This window comes from Notolepis coatsorum, assembly GCF_963971535.1.
Source record: "Notolepis coatsorum genome assembly, chromosome: 2".
NCBI classification, from domain to species: Eukaryota; Metazoa; Chordata; class Actinopteri; order Aulopiformes; family Paralepididae; genus Notolepis; species Notolepis coatsorum.
In genome coordinates, this window is record NC_140166.1 from 55,866,891 (window position 1) to 55,885,084 (window position 18,194).

General features: G+C 48.5%; 1 protein-coding gene across 3 annotated transcripts in view; it reads left to right on the forward strand.

Annotated features, from left to right (window-relative positions):
* Positions 1–14,708, forward strand: part of rab27a (RAB27A, member RAS oncogene family) — a 79,353-nt gene extending 64,645 nt beyond the window's left edge. For all 3 annotated transcript variants that reach the window (XM_084307272.1, XM_084307271.1, XM_084307273.1), the window contains exon 6: positions 12,275–14,708. In XM_084307272.1, the coding sequence (XP_084163398.1) occupies positions 12,275–12,473 (199 nt within the window). In that variant the 3' untranslated portion in view covers positions 12,474–14,708. The remainder of the gene's footprint in view (positions 1–12,274) is intronic.
* Positions 14,709–18,194: the final 3,486 nt, after the last annotated feature.

Consider the following 18,194-nt stretch of genomic DNA (forward strand, 5'->3'; position numbering starts at 1 on the left):
TGCTTCTCTTTGGGCACCGGCAGCGGCGCGCTGGGCGTTGGCCCGGTCTCTTGCCATATTCTCTTCCGTCTGAAGGCGTCTCATCTCCAGGCGTGTGCGCTCTTCTTCGCTCCGTTGTTGCGCTTGGAGTTGTTCTCTTTCAATGGTAAAATGTTCGCGCTCGCTAAGCGTCTGTGCTTGGAGTCGATCGCGTTCGGTAGAGGCTGTCAGGCTGACGAGGAACGCCTGTTGTAGCATCCTCTCCGCTTCGCTGGGGGAAGGCGGTTGTGGAGGTGAGCCGCTCCTGTGTGAGCCGCTCCTGGGTGAGCCGCTCCTGGGTGTACTCGTTGGGGAGTCCTGGAGCTCTATTTCCTCGGCGCTCTCCTCCTCTTCTTCCGTGCAGAGTTCTCTCTCTGTAGGGTTGTCTTCCTCCCGGGGCTGGTCGGGGATTACTTCTTCGGTAGTGGCGGGGGGTAAAGGCATGTCAGCTCCCTCCTGGTCCCCACCGTGAGCTTGGTCAGTTACATTAGAACCTACTAGGGCCTCTGTGGTCGGGGAAACCTGGTCGTTAAGGTCAGACATAATTTTACTTTCTACTTTTACCGCGTTTACCGTTTGTCGAAGGCTAGGTAGTTGACTGACAGTGTAATCCTCTAAGTACTGAGGTGGCTGTCGTCTGCGCCGCGGGCGTTCTAGGTTAGGAGGACCGTTTCGTGGAGTGTTCATCATAGGCCATTTCAATATTAATAACACTATATTAATATTACACTAGTTACCATCCGGCTCGAAGGACCAATTGTAACTGAGGGGTACAATTCCCTGACTGTATTGTTAGATATGGTATTTAATACCACTACCTCTTGTACTTTAACTTCTGGCCATCCAGTACATGATATAAATATGATGAACACTTTCCCACCTGATGAAACGAAGTCCACACAAATGTACAAATCGAATATTTAATATAGCAAAAGGTATATACAACGTTCACTTGTTTACACTTATGATTTGAAATGCACTTGTATGGCAAATGAGTACTCGTAGGTAAATCAACATTGAATGTCCAATCTCTGGTTACGCAGGGAGTAAGTATACAACCCGGTTCTCTAGGAAACTATAGCGTTGGTACTTAAATGATTATAGCTGGATACACTAAGGGGGGGGGGGGTCCCGCTGGTTGTAAGACAGTAGGAGGGGGGGGTTAGAGAAGCCGCTGGCGGTATCCCATCTGGCCGACGATTTCTTGGGAGAATTCAAAGTCTTGAACACGGTGCCCACAGAACCTCGGTCCGCAGACGAATACAGCTGGACCCTCTGGTGGACGGTAGCTGCCGGTCCACAACGGAGAGACGTGAGGCGACCTCACTGGTGTAGAGCGCCGTCTCACCTGGAGTCCTCTCCGGGGGGTAGTTCCAACACTCCGCAGTGTTGGCCGTTATCCATGGAATAATCAAAGCACCCAAAGCATAATCCAAGCCGTGGAAGGCTCGCCGTCGTCCGGGTAGAGTAATCCAATATACAGGTCCAGTCGCCCTGGCCCAGATAACGTCAGGAACGATGGGGGTACTGATAACTTTATAACTCTAACCGAACGATGCACCATACATAAATAGACTATTATTAGCTTAATAGAATACGTCCAACTCGACGGTATAGTGCCAAACTATGACTATTCAACTATTAATCCACACGATATCTCAATGCCTATTCTGAGGCCAAGTAGGCCTTACTGCACCACACGTGCGTCGTGGGTGAGGCTTCGCGTCTGTTACTCGGTTGGAGGGTAAAGAACTGGACTAAAAGAAAGTTCTACTTTACTTGCGCCATATATATATGCGCTGTGAACAAATAGTACCATTCGTATTTCGCCAGACGTATTCCTACGCGGAACCGGGGCTTGCCACGACATGTTGGGCGGCACGATTGAACTTGAACCTAGGGGTATGGCTGCTGGCGCCAGGTTCTCGTCCAATGGTAGAATGAAACTATTATGGGCTGTTTAGTAGACTAAAGGGATATTCAGTGCATATTGTACAAGGAATATACAGGGGATATCAAACGATATACAAATACTATTTAAATATATATATATAAATAAATATATATATTCGGTTTAATCTGATCCTTCACAACAGTAGCAGTAGTAACAGTAACAGTAGTAGTAACAGTAGTAACAGTAGCAGTAACAGTAGTAACAGTAGTAGTAACAGTAACAGTAGTAGTAACAGTAGTAACAGTAGCAGTAGCAGTAGTAACAGTAACAGTAGTAACAGTAGCAGTAGTAACAGTAACAGTAGTAGTAACAGTAGTAACAGTAGCAGTAACAGTAGTAACAGTAGTAGTAACAGTAGTAACAGTAGTAGTAACAGTAGTAACAGCAGTAGTAACAGTAACAGTAGTAACAGCAGTAGCAGTAGTAACAGCAGTAGTAACAGTAACAGTAGTAACAGCAGTAGTAACAGTAACAGTAGTAACAGCAGTAGTAACAGTAGTAGTAACAGTAACAGTAGTAACAGTAGTAACAGTAGTAGTAACAGTAGTAGTAACAGTAGTAACAGTAGTAGTAACCGCAGTAGTAACAATAACAGTAGTAACAGTAGTAACAGTAGTAACAGTAGTAGTAACAGTAGTAACAGTAGTAGTAACAGTAGTAGTAACAGTAGTAGTAACAGTAGTAGTAACAGTAGTAGTAACAGTAGTAACAGTAGCAGTAACAGTAGTAACAGTAGTAGTAACAGTAGTAACAGCAGTAGTAACAGTAGTAGTAACAGCAGTAGTAACAGTAACTGTTACAAAGGATCAGATTAAACCGAATATATATATTTATTTATTGATATATATTGCATGGTATTTGTATATCGTTTGATATCCCCTGTATATTCCTTGTACATATACACGGAATATCCCTTTAGCCCAGACCATAATATTCCATTCTCCTATTGGACAGCGGTCCACCGGCGCCAGGGACCGGCCTCCGGAGCCAGGTTCAAAGTCACCGTCAAGATGTGTCTGGACATGTTTCGACCTTGCCCAGGGATACGCGACAGAAATGAGATTGGAACTAGTTTGTTCACCGTGCGTATAAATACGGCGCAGGTGAATATAGAAGCCTTCTTGCCCCTTACCTCCGTACCCTTACCTTCCTTAGCATGTTACCGATAAGTTGAAGCCTCACCCACGATACAACGTGCGGTGAAGTATGGCCTGTTTGGCTTCAGAATAGAGCATCGAGACCGCGTGCGAATTAGTAACTGAATTGTCAGAGTTTGGCGCTATACCGTCGAGTGCGACATATTTCTATTAAGTCTTTAATAGTCTATTTGTGTATAGTGTATCGTGCGGTTATAATTCTCCAACGCTTCCTCGTATTAGCTAGAGTTCTTATCCAGGCTGGGCCGACCACATGGCGCTTTCACCCGAAGAGACCTAGACGAGAGCCGTATGGACATGTACACTGGATTAATCTACCCGACGACTACATAGCCCTTTGCGGCTGGAATATATTTGCTTTGGTCCTGTGATTTATGGAGCGGATAATCGCCGACGCCTGCACGTGTTGGATTTACCCCGAGAGGAGTCAAGTCGAGTCGGCGCCCAGAGAGCCTGAGGCCGACTAGCTTTCTTCCCTGTGGAGCTACAGTCTACAAGAGAACCAAGCTGTATTCGTCTGTGGATCAAGAGGCTACTGCACCGGCTTCTGTACCTGAAGTCTCCCTAGTCATCGTTGACCAGACGTCCTACTACCGACGGATCTTCTACCCCCCCTGCTGGCTTACAACCAGTGGGAACCCCTTCCAGTATCTCCCGCTATTACTAGTGTACCATAGATATAATTCCCTAAGATTCAGGTTGTATAATTACCTCCTGCGTAACCAGAGAATGGACATTCGTTATTGATTTGCCTACGCATACTCCTTTGCCTTACAAGTGCATTCAAAGAATAATGTAAAGTATCCTATGTACCTTTTGCTCCATTAAATACTTGATTAATACCTTTGACTGGAACCGATTTCATTGTGGGAAGTGTTCATCATATTCATATATCGTGTACTGTATGGCCAGTAATTAAAGTACATAAAGCGGTAGTGGTTTAATGATACCATACTTATCAATACAGTCAGGGAATTGTACCCCTCAGTTACAATTGGTCCTTCGAGCCGGAGGGTAACTAGTGTAATATTAATATAGTGGTATTAATATTGACATGGCCTATGATGAACACTCCACAAAACGGTTCTCCTAAAGTAGATCGCCCGCAGCGTAGACGGCAGACACCTCAGTACTTAGAGGATTACGTTGCCAGTATACTACCTAGCCTTCTACAGATGGTAAACGCGGAAAAAGTAGATAGTAAAATTATGTCCGACCCTATCGCCCAGGTTACCCCGCCAATAGAGGCCCTAGTGGGTTCTAATGTAACTGACCAAGCTCACGGTAGGGACCAGGAGGGACCTGACACGACTTTACCCCCCGCCAAGAGCGAAGAAGTAGTCCCCGGAGAGCTCCAGGATAAAGACAGCTCTCCAGGGATGGAACTTTACCCGCTACAAGAAGAAGAGACCCCGGAGATGGATCTCCAGGACTCGCCACAGGAGAACAGATCTCCAACGAGTACTGCCAGGAGCGGATCACCTCAACCAGCGTCTTCCCCCAGCGGGGCGGACAAGATGCTGGCACAGGCATTCCTCGCCAGCCTAGCAGCCTCTACAGAGCGTGATCGACTCCAAGCACAGATGCTTAGCGAGCGCGAACATTCTTCCATGGAAAGAGAACGTCTTCAAGCGCAGCAACGGAGCGACGAAGATCGTATACGTCTAGAGATTAGACGCCTTCAGACGGAAGAGAATATGGTAAGAGACCGGGCCGAAGCAGAGCGCGCCGCCGCCGAAGCCCAACGCGCCGCTGCCGGTGCCCAAAGAGAAGCAGAGCGCGACCGATTACAAGCGCAGATAATGGAGCAGCTGATCGCCAGGGCGACACCCCCTCCCTCCGCACGGGGTTCCAGGGCCTCGTCAAGACACGGGTCAAGGGCACCCTCCCCTACCCGATCAAGCGACCCTGAGCCCGACCACCAGAGAGAGCCTATACCCCCCTCCGAACTCCTTCCCCGACCGGTCCACGCGAGGACCAGCTACAAGGAAGAAACGGTCTACACCGCGGAGAGGCTAAATAGACGACTACAGGATCTAGAGGACCTGCCAGAGCAAGAAGAAGAGGGAGAGGAGGAGAGTCAAGCCCGACAGCAGCACAGAACTCCACAGGACCAGGAGGTCCAGTACAGCCCAGGCTCTACCCCCGCGGCTCTGCGTTACAGACCCCCGACTCAATTCACGGGTGAGCTTGACGCACGACCAGCCCCGAGGAATAGCACCTGGATACGCGGGCCATGGTACCCAGCAGGTACCAGCCCACCAAGAGGCGTAAGAGGAGACTCGCCTAGGAGGCCTCTCTTCCAACGCTCACCGATGTGCCAGCCATCCATGGCATCATACATTGGCACACCGACGTTTCCGGACTTCACCCACGAGAACAGAGCACAGTACACGGAGCTACGAATGTGCTTAGAGACAATGATGTCCGATGTAACTGACGAACCGTACAAGTATGCTATCCTACTGAAGCACCTCAAGGTGCCCCGAGCGCACAATATAGCGCTGGCCTATGCCACCTCTACTACCCCATACACAGCGGCTCTAGCAGCACTCGACCAAAGATATGGACGCATATGGGATTACGTAATACAAGAGATAAAGCATATAGACCGCCTACCCCCAGCCACAGACAATCGCTCACTAGATGACCTGTCTATCAAGGTACAATCCCTAGTAGGGATGCTGGGGGCGCAAAGAGAAAAGGGTATGCACGAACTGTACGCAAACTCTAATGTCGAGAGGATTTTAGAGAAGCTTCCGCCCGCCCGACAAGAGCGCTTCAGGCGGCAAAGAGACCACCGTGATCCTAACGGTCCCGAGCCATCCCTCCTAGACCTAGCCGACTTCCTAGCGAGAGAAGTCAACAGCCTACGGTTGGATACGTTCATGCGGAGCACCCCAAGCTCCAGAGAGGGACCTAGGAGAGCAAACGATGGCCGAAGATTGGTGACCGTCATGCACCAATCAGAACCAGTACCGAGCAGCAAGAACCACAGTACCCCCTCGATGAAAGAGAAGTGGAAGATGGTGTGCCCGTACTGCGAGAAAGAACACTGGTTGTCACAATGTGACACATTCAAGAAGATGACCGCCGATGAAGTGGGTCAATGGATAAAGTCCAACCGACGCTGTTACCGATGTGCGCGCAGTCACATGGCAGCCGAGTGCCGCTTAAAGAAGAGGTGTAGTCGGTGTGACGGAGCCCACCTAGATGTCCTACACGACAGTAACAGAAGAAAGCCCGCACCCCCAAGCAGCACAAAGGCAAGTGTTATGTACATTGACCCCGCCAGCAGCGGGGGCGCCCGAGTGCTCTTAAAGGTGGTCCGCGTAACACTGAGTTACCAAGACAAGGTCATGGACACTTACGCCGTCCTTGACGACGGGTCAGAGAAGACCCTTCTCCTCGCATCCGCTGCGGCCCAGCTGGGGCTGCGGGGGAGCGAAAACCAGATGACGATTCGGACAATAAGAAGAGATCTAAAGACGATAAAGGGCGAGAATGTCTCCTTCACTATCGCAGCAAGCGGGCAGCCAGAGAGACGGTATAGGATTACTAATGCCTTCACCAGCCAAGAAATAGGCCTGTCGCAGTACACCTACCCCATCGCCAAGCTGATGGATAAATATGTGCACCTGCGTCAACTACCTATCCCGCTCATAGACGGTGCCACCCCGACCCTGCTGATAGGCTCCGACCATGCAGACCTCATAGTCCCGATAGACCGGGTCCACACAGGGCCCAGAGGCTGTCCTGCAGCAGTCGAGACCCGCCTAGGATGGACATTACAAGGCCCCCTCGCTAAGTCTCTTAACCGAACAGCAGCCACTAGCTGCCTCCACTCCAGAGTGACAGAAGAAGACACCACCCTCCTACAGCATGTCGAGAGGCTATGGACACTAGAGACAATGCCCTTTAAGAACGAAAAGAAAGACATTCGTTCCAAGGAAGACATTTACGCCATAGCACTCCTCGAGCAAGGGACAAAGAGAGTCAAAGTCAACGGAGTGATGAGATACGCAACTCCACTCCTGAGGCGAGAGGGTATGCCTACCTTCCACGCCCCAAAAGAAGCGACGGAGCGGTATCTATTGAACACAGAGCGGCGCCTAGCCAGAGACCCCGCTCAAGAGACTGTGTACCGCGCTGAGATTAACAAGCTAATCACAGCGGGACACATAAAGAAAATTGACATTAAAGAGGCCGATCAGACGACCGAATCATGGTACGTGCCGCACCACAAAGTCCACCACAACGGCAAGGATCGTATTGTGTTCAACTGCAGCTACCAGATCGGATCACAAAATCTGAATAAAGAGCTCTTGCCCGGCCCAACGCTCGGCCCCTCCCTACTAGGCGTGTTACTACGTTTCCGCCAGGACAAGGTGGCCATCAGCGGCGACATCAAAGGGATGTTCCTGCAGGTGAGACTAGTGGAGGAGGACAAGCCCCTGCTGCGGTTCCTATGGAGAGAGAGGATCGGGGATGAGCAACCAGCCATCTATCAATGGGAAGTCCTCCCTTTCGGAACCACATGCAGCCCATGCTGTGCTACGTTTGCACTGCAAAAACACGTCGCAGAGGACCCAGCAGCTGATGAAGAGGTCCGAAAAAGTGTAGAAAATAGTTTCTACGTGGACAACTGTCTGCAAAGCGTCTCGACGCCAGAAGAAGCCGAGGCCCTTCTACTCAAGCTCCACGCCTCCCTGATCAAAGGCGGCTTTGATCTCAGGCAGTGGGCCAGCAGCGACCCGCAAGTATTGCGCAGCCTCTCCCCCGAGGACAAGGCAGCAAGCAGCGAGACCTGGATGGTGACCATCCCAGGAGAAGCCCAAGAAATGACATTAGGATTAGTCTGGCGCTTCAAAACAGACTCGCTCCATTATAAACACACACCCCTGACCAAGGAGCAGGGAAGGTCGACTGCACTACCGACCACCAGACGGAGTGTATACAGAACACTCGCCAGACAATATGACCCGTTGGGATGTATTCTACCTTACACCACCAGGGCAAAGATGATTGTAAGAGCGTTATGGGACAAGGACCAGGGCTGGGACGACCCCATACCCGAACACATTGCATCCACATGGAGAGAGTGGGAGACGGAACTCAGCTCACTCCCAGGTGTTAACATACGCCGCAGCTACTTCCCACCCACAGTGAGGCCAGAGACGTGCCAGATGGACCTGCACGTCTTCAGCGACGCCTCCGAAGTAGCCTACGGTTCGGTGGCCTACCTGCGTGCCCGAGAGGAGGGAGGAGAAATACATACTGCCTTCATCCTGGCTCGCTCAAGAATAGCCCCACGAAAGCAACAATCTATCCCACGTCTAGAGCTCTGCGCAGCCCTAGCAGGAGCGCAACTCGCCACGTTAATCCAACGTGAACTCACCATTCCGGTGCAAAGAACAATCTTGTGGTCAGACTCCACGACAGTACTCACATGGATCCGGTCTGATTCGTGCAGATACAAGGTCTTCGTGGGAGTCAGAGTCACAGAGATTCAAGATTTAACAGAAGTAGCAAGCTGGAGGTATGTGGACACAAAACACAACCCAGCTGACGTCATCACCCGGGGAATGTCCCTGGATGACCTCACCCGTCACAACCTATACAGTGACGGGCCAGAGTTCCTCAAGCTCCCGGAAGAAGAGTGGCCTACACCCACCCCACGGGAAGCGAGTAAAGAGGAGGCAGAAAACAAGAAATCTATGTTCTGTGGATTGAACACACTCGTCTCCACAGACCCCGACATAGACGATTGCCTCACCCTAGAGAGTGCGCAGCTAAAGACATTCCTGTGGCACCACCCAGAGGTTCAGCTCACTACTGACATTACTGCAGCTGACTACGAAGAAGCAGAACTTCTTCTACTACAACGAGCCCAGAGAGACTCGTTCCCCGATGAGCTAGACTGTCTACAGGGAGCAAAGCCCGTCCCATCAGACAGCAGACTGCTCCACCTAGCCCCCGAGAGCGACGCCCATGGTCTCATCAGAGTGGGTGGTCGTTTGCGGAGAGCCCCAGACTTACCGGATGACGTCAAGTACCCGATAGTCTTAAACAGCCGACACAAGGTCACAGAGCTGATCATAAAGAAATACGACGAGGATGTGCATCACGCCGGGGCAGAGAGAGTCTTCGCGGAGATCAGACGTCGTTATTGGATACTGCAAGGGAGAGAAGCAGTGCGGCGCTTCCAGCGAACCTGTCTAGACTGTCGTAAGTGGCGAGCGCAGCCCAGTATACCCCGGATGGCTGACCTACCTCCCTGTCGCCTCCGACTCGGCGACAAGCCTTTTCACTCCACCGGTATGGACTGTTTCGGCCCGCTGTATATAAAGAAAGGAAGAGGAACCGAGAAGCGGTGGGGTAGGTATTGTATTCAAATGCATGACCACCCGAGCGATGCATATAGAACTCCTTCCAACCATGAGCACAGACTCATTCCTTATGGCCTTCCGAAGATTCACATCGCGGAAAGGTAAACCGTCTATATTGTTGTCTGATCACGGGACAAACTTCAAAGGCGGAGAAAGAGAGCTGAGAGAGAGCTTCCAAGCTATGGGCCCAGAACTTAAGACCCACCTCGCTCCATACCAGATTGACTTCCAGTTTAATCCCCCGAACGCACCTCACTTCGGTGGAACTTGGGAACGAGAAGTACGTTCAATAAAGACAGCCCTGTACGCCGTGCTTGGGGCCCAGACCGTGGCGGAAGAAGTCTTAATGGCAGTCCTCACGGAGATCGAGGGAGTATTGAACTCAAAGCCCCTTGGTTACGTCTCAAGTGATGTAGCAGATGTCGACCCAGTCACCCCCAACACACTCTTGATGGGGCGGCTGGACCCAGCACTACCACAGACAATGTACAGGCCTGAAGAAGCGAACGGCCGAAGAATGTGGAGGTACAGTCAAGTATTGGCTGACAAGTTTTGGAACAGCTTCCTACTCCACTACCTACCGTCTCTACAGACCCGCCAGAAATGGGTGAAAGAGAGAGACAATTTGACAGAAGGAACAGTCGTCATGATTATCGACCAGTCACTACCCCGAGCTATGTGGCCGGCCGGCCGCGTAAGCAAAGTGATCACCGGTGCCGACGGAAAGGTCCGAGCAGCCGAAGTGCTCGTCCAAGGGCGGACCTACACCCGACCCGTGGCGAGGCTAATAGAACTGCCAAGGCTCCCCGATACCATCGATGACGACCATGACCCCATGACTTTGTGAACTGACCGATCCCTCACAACAGACATTGAGTAGAGGACAGTGCGGTTAATCTGTCTCTGCTTAGCTAATTAGGTGGGACTAATTAGGGGGCGGCTGTTACAAAGGATCAGATTAAACCGAATATATATATTTATTTATTGATATATATTGCATGGTATTTGTATATCGTTTGATATCCCCTGTATATTCCTTGTACATATACACGGAATATCCCTTTAGCCCAGACCATAATATTCCATTCTCCTATTGGACAGCGGTCCACCGGCGCCAGGGACCGGCCTCCGGAGCCAGGTTCAAAGTCACCGTCAAGATGTGTCTGGACATGTTTCGACCTTGCCCAGGGATACGCGACAGAAATGAGATTGGAACTAGTTTGTTCACCGTGCGTATAAATACGGCGCAGGTGAATATAGAAGCCTTCTTGCCCCTTACCTCCGTATCCTTACCTTCCTTAGCATGTTACCGATAAGTTGAAGCCTCACCCACGATACAACGTGCGGTGAAGTATGGCCTGTTTGGCCTCAGAATAGAGCATCGAGACCGCGTGCGAATTAGTAACTGAATTGTCAGAGTTTGGCGCTATACCGTCGAGTGCGACATATTTCTATTAAGTCTTTAATAGTCTATTTGTGTATAGTGTATCGTGCGGTTATAATTCTACAGTGACCAGCATCTCCAACGCTTCCTCGTATTAGCTAGAGTTCTTATCCAGGCTGGGCCGACCACATGGCGCTTTCACCCGAGGAGACCTAGACGAGAGCCGTATGGACATGTACACTGGATTAATCTACCCGACGACTACATAGCCCTTTGCGGCTGGAATATATTTGCTTTGGTCCTGTGATTTATGGAGCGGATAATCGCCGACGCCTGCACGTGTTGGATTTACCCCGAGAGGAGTCAAGTCGAGTCGGCGCCCAGAGAGCCTGAGGCCGACTAGCTTTCTTCCCTGTGGAGCTACAGTCTACAAGAGAACCAAGCTGTATTCGTCTGTGGATCAAGAGGCTACTGCACCGGCTTCTGTACCTGAAGTCTCCCTAGTCATCGTTGACCAGACGTCCTACTACCGACGGATCTTCTACCCCCCCTGCTGGCTTACAACCAGTGGGAACCCCTTCCAGTATCTCCCGCTATTACTAGTGTACCATAGATATAATTCCCTAAGATTCAGGTTGTATAATTACCTCCTGCGTAACCAGAGAATGGACATTCGTTATTGATTTGCCTACGCATACTCCTTTGCCTTACAAGTGCATTCAAAGAATAATGTAAAGTATCCTATGTACCTTTTGCTCCATTAAATACTTGATTAATACCTTTGACTGGAACCGATTTCATTGTGGGAAGTGTTCATCATATTCATATATTGTGTACTGTATGGCCAGTAATTAAAGTACATAAAGCGGTAGTGGTTTAATGATACCATACTTATCAATACAGTCAGGGAATTGTACCCCTCAGTTACAGTAACAGTAGTAACAGTAGTAACAGTAGTAACAGTAGTAGTAACAGTAGTAGTAACAGTAGTAACAGTAGCAGTAACAGTAGTAACAGTAGTAACAGTAGTAGTAACAGTAGTAACAGTAGTAGTAACAGCAGTAGTAACAGTAACAGTAGTAACAGTAGTAGTAACAGTAGTAGTAACAGTAGCAGTAACAGTAGTAACAGTAGTAACAGTAGCAGTAACAGTAGTAACAGTAGTAGTAACAGTAGTAACAGTAGCAGTAACAGTAGTAACAGTAGTAGTAACAGTAGTAACAGTAGCAGTAGTAACAGTAGTAGTAGTAACAGTAGTAACAGTAGTAGTAGTAACAGTAGTAACAGTAGCAGTAATAGTCACTGAGTTGAGAACCGTGAGGCGTCACCTAGTAAACGTGTGACTGAACACCAACCGTGTCTTTCCTCACAGAGTCCCGTACTTCGAGACGAGCGCGGCCAAGGGGCACCGGGTGGAGGAGGCGGTGGGCGCCCTGCTGGAGCTCATCATGAAGAGGATGGAGCGCTGCGTGGACAAGTCCTGGATCCCCGACGGCACTGTGCGGGCCAACGGGAGCGCCAACCCGGACCTCTCCCAGAGCCCAGAGGAGGGGAAGAAGTGTGCATGTTAGTCTGTTTCAGATCCCCCTCGCTATAACCCGAGCAACGGGTTACATCTGATTAGATATCTGAGCCGATACGGACGTGTTTTTATTGCCACGCTAAGTAATATGACATCTGGCAAAACTCGCATCATCTGCTGACCACTGCCCCCCCATGGCCAAAGTATCTTAACGTCGTTATTTTGATATGTATTTATGCTATTATGTCAAAATGGAACCAAGTGCTTTTTGATACAGATATAGATATTTTAATCAAATAAAGTAAGTATTTCTAATAGTCTGGGAAGAGGGAGTGTTCATTTGACATTATTCCCAGTTCCTGTATCGCCGGAGTCTTGAGCAGCGTTCCAGATCAAAGTGCTCGTTAATATCTCTATATGTTGTTGTTCATGTTGTTTTATACCTGATTCCAACTCACGACTCCATGAGCTGCGACACCGACCGTATCGACGTGCTGTTGGATCCATGTTGCTTTCTGCTCAGATCCGGCTTCACGTCTCTTGAAGACGCGTCCACAGAGAGCAGTATCGGACCGGAGGCGTCTTCAGTCGCTCAATGTATTCAACCTTTTCTTAATATTTACTTGTGCTGTAAAAAGGAACTCAAAATGCATTTATTTTGGATATTTTATCTAAAAACGTTGCAAAATGATTTTATTCTTCAAATGTGCGTAGCAGTGGAATTCAAACGACGGGGAAATCGTTTTTGATTATATTTACCCCCTTGTTGTTGCTAAATTGCCTCAAAATCGGTCTGCATTTTATTTCATATTTTGCTCCGAATGAAACATTAGTTTTTGTTGAGGGTTTTGACTAACATCCAAATGTTGTAATTCTGCATTTCTTGCTAATGATTGTGATATCATGTTATTTCAGTACATCCTGCTGTGATTGTAGGATGTAAGATGGACTCCATCAGGTGATTGTAAGATGGACTCCATCAGGTGATTGTAAGATGGACTCCATCAGGTGATTGTAAGATGGACTCCATCAGGTGATTGTAAGATGGACTCCATCAGGTGATGTAAGATGGACTCCATCAGGTTATTACAACATAACACTGTGTCAAATATCAACGGATGACATTCGGGTCCACTTCCTGAAGGTTCGAGTAACGCATAAATTACTCTTGGACAAAAGATAAATAAATCAACAAATAGCATAAAGTCAAGAGAGATGAATAACATTCTATGCTATTTAATGCTCTTGTTAAAGGTGCTGTAAGTGGTATTTCTTTGTTAAAATAAGTGTTAAATAGCTCTACATTCCAACAGCCATCACTGATATAGTGTCTGGTCAGTAACATGGGTCTCCCAGTCCCTCCACTCTGCAGTAAACAGCCATCACTGATATAGAGTGTCTGGTCAGTAACATGGGTCTCCCAGTCCCTCCACTCTGCAGTAAACAGTCATCACTGATTTTGAGTGTCTGGTCAGTAACATGGGTCTCCCAGTCCCTCCACTCTGCAGTAAACAGTCATCACTGATATAGAGTGTCTGGTCAGTAACATGGGTCTCCCAGTCCCTCCACTCTGCAGTAAACAGACATCACTGATATAGAGTGTCTGGTCAGTAACATGGGTCTCCCAGTCCCTCCACTCAGTAAACACAAAGTAAATTTCCTGGTATCTCTTCCAACTTTATCCAATCAGGAGAGAGAACCCTGACAAGGAATCTTGCTGAACCAGATTTGCTTACTGCACTGGCAGATTATTTTACTTGTTTCAAGCACATCGTTTTTATTTCTTATTTTTGTTATCAAATTTTTGCAGTGTGGAGTTCTCCCTCCTGATTGGACACTCTATATCAGTGATGACAGTCAGAATGTAGAGCTATTATTTTAACATGTAAACAATTTATTTGAACAAATTACCACTTACAGCACCTTTAACTCATTGACTGCCACGCTGTTTTCCCATCTTTACTCCCTGGCGCCAGCGTTATTGACCATTTTCACGATGTTTGCGGACCCATCGTATATTCTATATTATAGCTATGGAGACAATAGTATGGCTCATTTGACAGGCACTATTTATAGTCCAACACTGACAAACCAGTTAATTTCTACATACTTGCGTTTGTGCGCTATTCCACGCTAAACATCGCCCCGTTTCAAAATAATCCAGTCTCATTTTCTAGATCGCGAGATATGACGCGTTATATGCATATGCGCAAATCGTTCAGGTTGCTCGCCTGAAACCTATATTATTTCCAAATCAAAGGTATATACCATATAGAAGTGTCTTCACAAAGTCATCAAGGGGGGGGGGGGGGGGGGGTAGTTTTATGAAGCTGCAATCGTTACCAAAAGCATGTTTTAGGTTTGGTAAATTACGACGCTGTGATCAATACACAAAGCATATTTTAGGTTCGGTAAGATAGACCTTACCTTTGTAAGAAGGTACTCCAAAATGAATAATCCCATCGCGATCGTCATTACTGGTGTGCATTGGGCCTGGCTAGAATACGGAAAACAATAGGTTTCAGGCGAGCACATCTCCGACAGATGGCTGTGTGCTGCTTCACTTTAAGGGGGAGGGGATTCCTGCAGCCAGAGGCACTGAGAGACACTTTAAAGACCCAGTTCAAAAGGTAGGTGATACTGCCACCTGTCAGGATTTGATCGTCATTGCAATTTTAACGTAGGCAGCGGTGCCAGGGAGGTGCGAGTGTTTAGAATGGGAAAATCGAAAAAAAGAAAAGGATCAAAACCCGAGAAATCTCGGGTTTTCCGCTCAGCGGTTGGAATGAGTTAAGGCCCAAATAACGTCAGTAAAAATTTGTAAAAAATAACATAGTAAATTCCATAACGGGATGAGTCCCATTTGTTCTAAATGTGTTCGGATAGAATAAATAATTAAATTCCAGACAGTAATTAAGACTTGTCTAACATTGCTAAATGTAGGCGCTTATAATAGTTCCCCACGCCGCTCTGCCACATAGAGAGTTAGGAGCTAATATAAGGAGAAGCTGTTTCGCAGACGATGGGCGGCTGGCTCTCGCTACAGGAGCTACATATCTTAGCAAACACGGCGCCGCGCCCAGTGTGGACACACCACTGTCAACAGGGGCTCGCCGGCCTCGTCATCACTGGTCAGACCCGGTGTGGACACACCACTGTCAACAGGCCCGCCAGCCTCGTCATCACTGGTCAGACCCGGTGTGGACACACCACTGTAAACAGGGGCTCGCCAGCCTCGTCAGCACTGATCAGACCCGGTGTGGACACACCACTGTCAACAGGCCCGCCAGCCTCATCATCACTGGTCAGACCCGGTGTGGACACACCACTGTCAACAGGCCCGCCAGCCTCGTCATCACTGGTCAGACCCGGTGTGGACACACCACTGTCAACAGGGGCTCGCCAGCCTCATCATCACTGGTCAGACCCGGTGTGGACACACCACTGTCAACAGGCCCGCCAGCCTCGTCATCACTGGTCAGACCCGGTGTGGACACACCACTGTCAACAGGGGCTCGCCAGCCTCGTCATCACTGGTCAGACCCGGTGTGGACACACCACTGTCAACAGGGGCTCGCCAGCCTCGTCATCACTGGTCAGACCCGGTGTGGACACACCACTGTCAACAGGGGCTCGCCAGCCTCGTCATCACTGGTCAGACCCGGTGTGGACACACCACTGTCAACAGGGGCTCGCCAGCCTCGTCATCACTGGTCAGACCCGGTGTGGACACACCACTGTCAACAGGGGCTTGCCAGCCTCGTCATCACTGGTCAGACCCGGTGTGGACACACCACTGTCAACAGGGGCTCGCCAGCCTCGTCATCACTGGTCAGACCCGGTGTGGACACACCACTGTCAACAGGCCCGCCAGCCTCGTCATCACTGGTCAGACCCGGTGTGGACACACCACTGTCAACAGGGGCCCGCCAGCCTCATCATCACTGGTCACACCCGGTGTGGACACACCACTGTCAACAGGGGCTCGCCAGCCTCGTCATCACTGGTCAGACCCGGTGTGGACACACCACTGTCAACAGGGGCCCGCCAGCCTCATCATCACTGGTCAGACCCGGTGTGGACACACCACTGTCAACAGGGGCTCGCCAGCCTCATCATCACTGGTCAGACCCGGTGTGGACACACCACTGTCAACAGGGGCTCGCCAGCCTCGTCATCACTGGTCAGACCCGGTGTGGACACACCACTGTCAACAGGCCCGCCAGCCTCGTCATCACTGGTCAGACCCGGTGTGGACACACCACTGTCAACAGGCCCGCCAGCCTCGTCATCACTGGTCAGACCTGGTGTGGACACACCACTGTCAACAGGCCCGCCAGCCTCGTCATCACTGGTCAGACCCGGTGTGGACACACCACTGTCAACAGGCCCGCCAGCCTCATCATCACTGGTCAGACCCGGTGTGGACACACCACTGTCAACAGGCCCGCCAGCCTCGTCATCACTGGTCAGACCCGGTGTGGACACACCACTGTCAACAGGCCCGCCAGCCTCGTCATCACTGGTCAGACCCGGTGTGGACACACCACTGTCAACAGGGGCCCGCCAGCCTCGTCATCACTGGTCAGACGTGTAAACAGGACTGCTTGGTTCTTACTAAGCTTTGTACTATTCTCTTTAGTAGTGACGTTTCTACAGCGTAGGGATTATCATGTACATTATGGGATGTGAGCAGTTGTGTTACAAGTATTCGTTAGATCATCATATGTTACCAGGGAAACGAGGTGTCTAGTGAATTTTATTTTGCTAATGAGCATCAGTCGTGTTAAAATCATGTTAAATCATATTAGAGGATGTTGTGGAGACGTGTCCTTAGTGCTGTATTTCTCACACTGATTTATCGTGATGCCATCATGTCTTGTATCATGTAAAGGTCCTGAGCAATATTTCATAAATAAACTAACTTACTGTACTTTTTATTTGCTTTACTATTTTGTTTAAATCTCATCATTAAAATCACTGTTATGATTATATACTTCTGATTAGACTGCAATACACTGTTGTTAATTATGCCAAACACTCACTTCCGCAATGCAAATATGTAAAACCACATTAAAGAAATAAATATATTTTATTTATTTAATTATGAATTGAAGCCTCGTTTTTTTTCTCCCTTATTCAGCATGGAAATCTTTCACAGCCGCCGAGTTGTCTCCAATTAGGAAACTCTGGGTTTGTTTAGAAGTTTGTTTAACGTAACATTTAAGTCAATTGATGAGAATGTTTGCCATCCTTTTCTATTTCAGACCAGCAAAAGTAAATTAGCTGCCGAGCTACCTGCCTTTACCCCACATGATGTGAACGCTAATGAATGTAACGTCAATGTTTGGTATGTTTCACAAATATATTTTGAAGTGGAACTATTACAGTAGCCTACATTATGTTGTGGGTTTTGATGACTCTAAAGGCCCAGTCTGAATCTGTGATAAATGTAATCAAAGTAGTAACTACACACCATAAATAGAAATGGATACGTGTCTTCATACTCTAGTCTAGTTGATTGACTGAGCTCTTAATATAATAACTAACACTAGACAACAGGTGAGTGAGTTCTTAATATTAGATTAGATTAGATTAAAATGTATTGTCGTCATACAGCACAAGTACAGTACAATGAAAAGAGGTTTGGCATCCAACCAGAGTCCAAATGTAACAGTAAAGTGCAACAGTAATATACAATGTACAGGTGATTAAACGGCATATAAAATATATAAATTAGTACTACTGAGTAACAATGCTAATCAGATGT